This window comes from Eptesicus fuscus, chromosome 11 (assembly GCF_027574615.1).
Source record: "Eptesicus fuscus isolate TK198812 chromosome 11, DD_ASM_mEF_20220401, whole genome shotgun sequence".
NCBI classification, from domain to species: Eukaryota; Metazoa; Chordata; class Mammalia; order Chiroptera; family Vespertilionidae; genus Eptesicus; species Eptesicus fuscus.
Genome location: NC_072483.1, coordinates 93,513,220 through 93,522,085, shown reverse-complemented (window position 1 = coordinate 93,522,085; position 8,866 = coordinate 93,513,220). Strand labels below are relative to the sequence as shown.

Below are 8,866 nucleotides of genomic sequence, written 5' to 3'. Positions count from 1 at the left end.
TCAAATATAAATCCTAAAAGATCAAAAACCTCTTATTCTTATTCCCTGATGAATAGGAAAATGTCTCACACAGAATTATTGGAAAAAGAAGCATGGTTTTCATTTTTTGGAATGGGTATTAAATTGACTCCATTTAGAAATTGAGAGTCACAAGGACCGTTTCAAGAGTACCTTGAACTGTACTATTTTCTTTTCAATCTGAACTGAAATTGAGAAGGATTCTAAAAAGACTCTGACCTCATCCATTTCACAGTAGTAGGTTTTATTTTAACCACATGAGACTCGTTAGCTGATATCCCTTTTCACCTAATGGATCTTTGTCTCTGAACTTTCTTGTAATTTCATCTCTCTTGAGGTCGCCAGAAGGCTTCAAACTAGGACGGTAAGCTAATCCCAACCCAAACCCCAGGACTTCGGAGAAGTATCCAGCGAAGAATAAAACATTGCGGCAGAAATAGGAAGGAAGAGGCTGAGCTTACCGACAGATGGTTTTATTTATTCTGACCCAGGGAAGCAGCTGGCTATTTTTGCTTTCTTTTTAAGTTAAAGATAAATAGGAAGTAAAGTTTCAACCTGCGTATCAAAATTGATGACTTTTATTCTCAACCCAAATTATCTGTCATTCATTAGAGATTATTTAATTGAAGAAAGATACCTAGTAGACCATGTGGGATTCTAAAGTGACAAATTTTGTAATAGTGTCCCTAAGGTATGAAAAATTACAATCGTATGTTTGTTTTACAAATGCTAGGAAAAAATGAATAAACCTTATATAAGTGAATTGGTAAAATGAGAAAAGAGACCTAAAATTAAAAAGATTCAGGAAAATTACCTTACAATACAGATAAATAAAATATTTTATGAGGATTTATTGCTAAATGAATGTCAGGAGATCACTTTTTGTTTCTGATTCTGGTGGGAAAATTCACTGGGTAAACAACTGAAATTAAAACCAGTTCTGTGTAACTGTAGAAAGAGTCTCCTAAATCTATATAAACACACGTAGGATAATCAAAAGTAGAAACCCATCATGTGTCTTTCTTTTAATTCCAAGTCTGCCATTCATTTTAGAATAAAGTGTAGCCAGGGTAGAATCTGTTTTACATTGAGATAATTAAACCTACTAGGAAACGATACTCAGGAAGGATATGACACGCATGTAACATGATTATGTGCGCATGTGTATATGAACAAGTGTGCAAGTATATGATCACATGACTGTGCTATACAGGAAAATAAAGTTTTACATGCTATAATGTACATAAAATGTTCGTCCTGTGGTGTGTTTTTGTTTTCCTTTAAAGTTTTTGGTATGACTTTTCCTATATCATTAAACTATTTTTAGGATTATCTATTTTTAACATTTATTTCTACATGGTACAATGGTTTAATTACATCTTATTTTTTTCTTCTATTTCTAGTTTTTACTATAAAAATACTATGATAAGCCCTAACCGGTTTGGCTCAGTGGATAGAGCATTGGCCTGCGGACACAAGGGTCCCAGGTTCGACTCCGGTCAAGGGCACGTACCTTGGTTGTGGGCACATCCCCAGTAGAGGGTATGCAGGAGGCAGCTGATCGATGTTGCTCTCTCATCGATATTTCTAACTCTCTGTTCCTCTCCCTTCCTCTCTGTAAAAAATCAATAAAATATATTAAATAAATAAATAAATAAATGATACTATGATAAGCATATTTTCACTTAAAGTTATCACATTGCCAGTTGCTAAGAATTGATCTGTAACAGCTTTACTACTGACTTAAAAAGATTAAAGCAGTTTATGCTCTTGTTATATTATGTCAAATGGTTTTCACCTTAGAGTGGGTCTGTTTACACTGAGAAGAGTGATGCACAAATATGTCTATTTTAGAAACTTCACTCCTTAATTTAAATGACTTCATTTTTTAAAAACAAATTACACTCTTTTTACATGACACCACTCTCAGAGCAAGGTGTTTCTAAATCTTCCAATTTTATGGCAGTGACAAATAAGTAATTTATCTCTAAACGTAAATTAAAATTTGAAAATCACTTGTTATAGGGTCCAAGGTGGGTTTTCTTGCTTCTTCTGCTTTGATCTGTTTCTTTATGTATCTTGCAAACAATCACACTCAGAATATGATCCTACCACTGTTACTATATCTTTATTTACATACTAGAGGCCCGGTGCACGAATTCGTGCACAGTGGGGTCTGCCCCATCTGATCGGGGCCGATTGGGCTGGGCCGGCTGGGGTGAGGGGACACGGGAGGTTGGTGGGCCGGCCCCATCCCCAATTGGAGTGAGGGGGGCAATTAGGGGTGGGACCAGCTGGGGGAAAGGGGCTGCAGCCCCGCCCCTGGTCGAACTTCCGGTCGAACTGCCAGTTGAGGGGACAATTTGCATATTAGCCTTTTGTTATCTAGGATACACAGCACTAAAACTAAGATATAAGACCATTTAAAGTAGACTGAGGAAGATGTGAAGGTACAATAAAATCTGGACTTAGGCCCCGCTAGTGTGGCCCAGTGGTTGAGTGTAGACCTATGAACCAGGAGGTCACAGTTCAATTCCTGATCAGGGCATATACCTGTGTTGTGGGCTCAATCCCCAGTAGGGGTCATGCAGGAGGCAGCCAATCAATGATTCTCTCTCATCATTGATGTTTCTCTCTCTCTCTCCTTATCCCTTCCTCTCTGAAACCAATAAAAATATGTTTTTTTTTTTAAATCTGGACTTAGATAAAGCTTATGGTACTGAGTAGGATCATATTCTGAGTGTGATTAACCTTTTGCACTCGGATGTCGAGTGTGACGGTTATTGAATGTATCAATAATTTGAAATATAAAAAAATCCAAATAAATAAGTTTGTATGAAAAGAAACTCCAGTTTTTTATTCTACTGCGGCGCTTTGTAAAATCTGGGGTATTTAAAAAATTAAGTCCCGAGTAGAATAAAGGAATCGAGAAAAAAGCAAGCGAGTGCAAAGGGTTAATATGTTTCCAAAATACATTCTTCTTATACTCTTAGCACTAAAACTCGCTGCATAAAAATTGCCAAAGCTCTGCCCCACACTATTGCATGATTATGTGTGAGGGTTGTCAGGTAGAGATGATCATATTAAGGTAAGGCCTCTAAGAAAATCTGGGAGAGATTTTAGGATAAAAGGCAGAATTATTTTTATTTTATTTTTTGTGGTGAGAGGGCACTGGTTAACAGAGAAAGTTAATGTGAAAAAAAATCAGGTTGTTTGCAAGATATATAAAGAAACAGATCCAAGCACGTGAAGCAAGAGAAACCATCTTGGACCCTATAACAAATGATTTTTCTAAATTTTAAGTTATATTTTGTATAAATACCCACATATCTTTCACATGGCTTCCATTGTTTTCCAAATACCATTTTCTTCTATCTGAGATGGCTTTTTCCGTCTTGAAGAACTATACACAGTGTGTCTTCAGTTTACTGCCTGCTGGTCGTAAACTCTGCCAACGTTTTCTCTTTCTGAAACCATATTGTGCCTTCACATTCACAGGACACTTTTCAACAAGAGTAGAATTTAGGTTGGTGACTCCTTTTCATGTTCTTTCTTTTTGAAAAATGCGTATCAGCACTTTAATGAGGTCATCCCAGGGTCTGGCTTTTACACTTCCTGTTGATCTGTCAGTCTTTTTAAAATATATATATTTTTATTGATTTCAGAGAGGAAGGGAAAGGGAGAGAGAGAGAGAGAAACATCAATGATGAGAGAGAATCACTGATTGGCCACCTCCTGCACGCCCCACACTAGAGATTGAGCCCTCAACCTGGGCACGTGCCCTGACCCAGAATCAAACCATGACTTCCTGGTTCATAGGTTGACGCTCACCACTGAGCATCACAGTCAGGGCAAGCACTGTGCTTTTAAAAAGAGGGACTGATTTGTTGTAACAAATACTGCTGATGATTTAAATAAAAAGAAATCTGACAGTTGAACTTTCAATTCAGTGAAAGTCAGTTCATTGGTGACTTAGGTAAGAACAATTTCAATGAATCCGTGGATGCTAAAGAAAACAGTTCTGACTGAGATTTAGGGAGAATGAGATGAGGAAAGCTCCTGACAGTGCCTTCAAGAATCTTAGGTATAGCCCTAAACAGTTTGGCTCAGTGGATAGAGCATCGGTCTGCGGACTGAAGGGTCCCAGGTTCGATTCTGGTCAAGGGTATGTACCTTGGTTGCAGGCACATCCCCAGTAGGGAGTGTGCAGGAGGCAGCTGATTGATGTTTCTCTCTCATTGATGTTTCTAACTCTCTATCCCTCTCCCTTCCTCTCTGTAAAAAAAAAAAAAAAAAAAAATCAATAAAATACATTTTAAAAAAGCAAAAGGGCAAAAAAAATTTTTTTAAATAAAAAAAAAAGAATCTTAGGTATAAACGGAAGGACAGAAGCGGTGTGACTTATGGAGTGTGAACTCGCTCCAGGGGAGAGAATATCATATTGATATGTGTTCAATTATTAATTTGCTTGCAAAACATTCCAAATTCTACAATTAAACATTTAAACATGCCTTAATAAGTAATTAAAATTTCAACATTTGCATTTTCTAGCCTACTATCTATTTTTTCTAGGTGGTGCTGATCAAATAGTCACAGATAAAATTAGAATAATCTGAAATGACTATTGTAAGAGAACATCATCTCTGCCCACATTTAATGAGAGGGCCATTTTTAACGAAGACTACAAGTATAGCAACTTGTCTAATTAGCCAGAGGAAAACTGCTGATTCCGTTAGAATAAAAATGCCTCCTAATGAAAATGTATTAGCTGTATACAGTATAACAACCACTATTTTTATTATGGTCAAAAATCTAAGAGATTTTTATCGTATAGTCAAATATGCTTTCTCAAAAGATACTTGAGTTAAAAACATATGTATATATAGCATTATGCTAAGTGAAATAAGCCAGTCAGAGAAAGATAAATATCACATGACCTCACTCATTTGTGGATTATAATGAACAACATAAACTGATTAACAAAAACAGATCCAGAGACAGAGAAGCATCGATCAGACCATCAAACCTCAGAGGGAAGGTAGGGGAGGGTGGGGTAAGGGGAAGAGATCAACCAAAGGACTTGTATGTATGTATATAAGCCCAACCAATGGACACAGACACAGGGGGGTGAGGGCATGAGCGGGGGGGTGCGGGGGCAATGGGGGGAGAAGGACACATATGTAACACCTTAATCAATAAAGAAATTTTAAAAAACATATGTATAATAGTATATGTATATAAATAAAAGGAATTCTGTAACATGCAATCAAATAATCATGCGTATCACATCAAACAAATCAACAAAACACTCTCTCCATTTGATCTATGTATACAAACTACTATATTATTTTTTGACCCAAATATATTCTCTCAAAGTAGGTCTATATTGGTTTATTTTTTTGTTTGTTTTTTTTGTGTTTTTTTTTTTTGTTGGTTTTTGTTAATCTTCACCCAAGGATAATTTTCTATTGGTATTTTTTTTTTAAGAGAGAAGAGAGAGGGAAAGAAAGAGAAACATAGATGCAAGAGAAACTCATCAATTGGTTGCCTCCTGTACATGACCCCACCAGGGCCCGGGCTAGGGAGGAGCCTGCAACCAAGGTACGTGCCCTTGACCGGATCAAACCCAGGACCCTTTAGTCTGCAGGCCAATGTTCTATCCACTGAGCCAAACTGGCCAGGGCAAAGTAGGTCTGTATTGTTTAAATGTCACGCTCTAACACAACGTCACAGCTTTGAATTGTGGGGGGTCAGAGCAACACTGAGTAAAAATGATTGCATCCACCAGCTCCCTGCCCACTGTCTGCAGACCCACTTCTGTTTTGGAGCTTTTGAGCATCTAGAGTGATGAGTTCCTACTTGCATCATTGTCAAAAGGATAAATAAAACCATTTACGCTTTCAAAAACTTCTTTCAGTTGAACCTTTTTGGTAATCATGTACTACAGAATAATTTTAACACTTGGAAAAATGTGTCCAAGTATAAAAATTGTATTGAGAGCCTCAGAAACACTTCTTAATATTTATGAAACCCTTGAGAGGAGGGTATGATTGCCTCTTGCAATCATGGTGGGATGAGAGTCTATGTAGCTGGAACAGGGCGACCAATGGGAAGACTCCATGCCCTGCTCCTCCGCCGGCTCCGTATGTGCAGAGCCTGGCAGCTTCCCGCTGCCGCAGCACTAAGGAAGCAACCATGCCCTGCTCTCAGTGCTCTGTGTGCTGGTGGGACAGGCCAGACACTCCAGCAGCGGGGCTGAGGGGACTGGGCGCCACCATCTTGTGGGTATGGGGGCCGCCATTTTTGTCACGGAGTGATGCCTAATTTGCATATTACTCTATTATTAGATAGGATTGTGGAAAGGAAAAAAAATAAGGCTGTCAAAGAAAAGGCACAGACTCTCCTATCAAAGACTGGAGTTCAAATCTCATCTCTTCCATTTACCCACAGTACGGACAAAATATAGGACAATTAATGTCACCCCAGAACAGAGAATGAAGAGCTCTCATTACAAACATCTGCAGCGTTTCAGCACCTACACCACCTGCCTCCTCCTGCTGCCTCCGTGGGAGTCAAGGTGACAGCCTTTCTCCTTGCTCTTAAGTTGATCATCCAGGTGAAAACTATTATACCCCACACAGGTCCAAATTCCGTTGCCATTCAGTAGTATAAAATGCTTGATTATTAATTCAGCTTAATGATAACAAAAATCATCTTGACATAATATCAATTAATATAGGAAAGCCAATCCTTTTATTATCTGCTGTTAGAATAAAAGAATGCTATATCCTCATTATTGCCCTTTTTTCTGAAGATATCTAGGGGAGGTGACTGACTTTTCACTAACTGTGCAGGTAATACCGAACCGTGTCGCCTTGAAATGATCTCGAATACGAAATCCCATAGTGGCAATCTACTCTGGTAAGACAAAGAGATGATACTGACAGTATAAGTCATGTAAGTTGATTTTCAGTTCTTAAATGGTTATGTTAAAACCCTATCATGGCCTCTCGGTCCCATATTGAACTCGAGTTGGAAGAGGCGAGTCTGGTCTCAAAATGGAGGGTCATGAGCCTCAGGAACCAGAGCAGTTGAGAAAACTGTTTATTGGTGGTCTGAGCTGTGAAACTACAGATGACAGTTTAAGAGAACATTTTGAGAAATGGGGCACACTCACAGATTGTGTGGTGATGAGAGACCCCCAAACAAAACGTTCCCGGGGCTTTGGTTTTGTGACTTACTCTTGTGTTGAAGAGGTGGATGCAGCAATGTGTGCTCGACCACACAAGGTTGATGGGCGTGTAGTGGAACCAAAGAGAGCTGTTTCTAGAGAGGATTCTGTAAAACCTGGTGCCCATCTAACAGTGAAGAAAATTTTTGTTGGTGGTATTAAAGAAGATACAGAAGAATATAATTTGAGAGACTACTTTGAAAAGTATGGCAAGATTGAAACCATAGAAGTTATGGAGGACAGGCAGAGTGGGAAAAAAAGAGGATTTGCTTTTGTAACTTTTGATGATCATGATACAGTTGATAAAATTGTTGTTCAGAAATACCACACTATTAATGGGCATAATTGTGAAGTGAAAAAGGCCCTTTCCAAACAAGAAATGCCGTCTGCTGGATCACAAAGAGGCCGTGGAGGTGGATCTGGCAATTTCATGGGTTGGGGAGGAAACTTTGGAGGTGGTGGAGGTAACTTTGGCCGTGGTGGAAACTTTGGTGGAAGAGGAGGCTACGGTGGTGGAGGTGGCAGCAGAGGTAGTTATGGAGGAGGTGATGGTGGATATAATGGATTTGGAGGTGATGGTGGCAACTATGGCGGTGGTCCTGGTTATAGTAGTAGAGGAGGCTATGGTGGTGGTGGTGGACCAGGATATGGAAACCAAGGTGGTGGATATGGTGGCGGTGGTGGAGGATACGATGGTTACAATGAAGGGGGAAATTTTGGTGGTAACTATGGTGGAGGTGGAAACTATAATGATTTTGGAAATTACAGTGGACAACAGCAATCAAATTATGGACCCATGAAGGGGGGCAGTTTTGGTGGAAGAAGCTTGGGTAGCCCCTATGGTGGTGGTTATGGATCTGGCGGTGGAAGTGGTGGATATGGTAGCAGAAGGTTCTAAAAACTCAGCAGAAAAGGGCTACAGTTCTTAGCAGGAGAGAGAGCGAGGAGTTGTCAGGAAAGCTGCAGGTTACTTTGAGACAGTCGTCCCAAATGCATTAGAGGAACTGTAAAAATCTGCCACAGGAGGAACGATGATCCATAGTCAGAAAAGTTACTGCAGCTTAAACAGGAAACCCTTCTTGTTCAGGACTGTCATAGCCACAGTTTGCAAAAAGTGCAGCTATTGATTAAAGCAATGTAGTGTCAATTAGATGTACATTCCTGAGGTCTTTTATCTGTTGTAGCTTTGTCTTTTTCTTTTTCTTTTCATTACATCAGGTATATTGCCCTGTAAATTGTGGTAGTGGTATCAGGAATAAAAAATTAAGGAATTTTTAACTTTTCAAAAAAAAAACAAACCCTATCATGGGAAACAAATCATGTGAAAGGACATTTACACGAGATATTTTTTAAGTCAGTGACAACGAATTTGTTCGCGTTATTTTAGATGATGCCTTCATGCTAAAGGTGCAGAAAAATGAAGCGCATCTGAATGGAAAGGTTTCGTCTGTCTTAACGAGTCGCTGGGTAAACTGGAGTCTGGAGAAGGCGGCGAGGAAAATGCAGGACCTGCGCCCAGGGCAGTGCGGTCTGCCCCCTGGGACCTGGGGGACGAGCCGTCAGCATCGCAGGCGGTCCTTCCTTCCACCGGAACCAACCTCCTTTTTACATTTGGTT

The 8,866-nt window shown here is 39.5% G+C and overlaps 1 protein-coding gene across 1 annotated transcript; it reads left to right on the top strand.

Annotated features, from left to right (window-relative positions):
- Positions 1-7,039: 7,039 nt before the first annotated feature.
- On the top strand, positions 7,040-8,536 carry LOC129150697 (heterogeneous nuclear ribonucleoprotein A3-like). The gene has a single exon (XM_054722977.1). It carries the CDS (start codon positions 7,077-7,079, stop codon positions 8,145-8,147), a length of 1,071 nt encoding a protein of 356 aa, XP_054578952.1. The 5' UTR covers positions 7,040-7,076; the 3' UTR covers positions 8,148-8,536.
- The last annotated feature ends 330 nt before the right edge of the window (positions 8,537-8,866 follow it).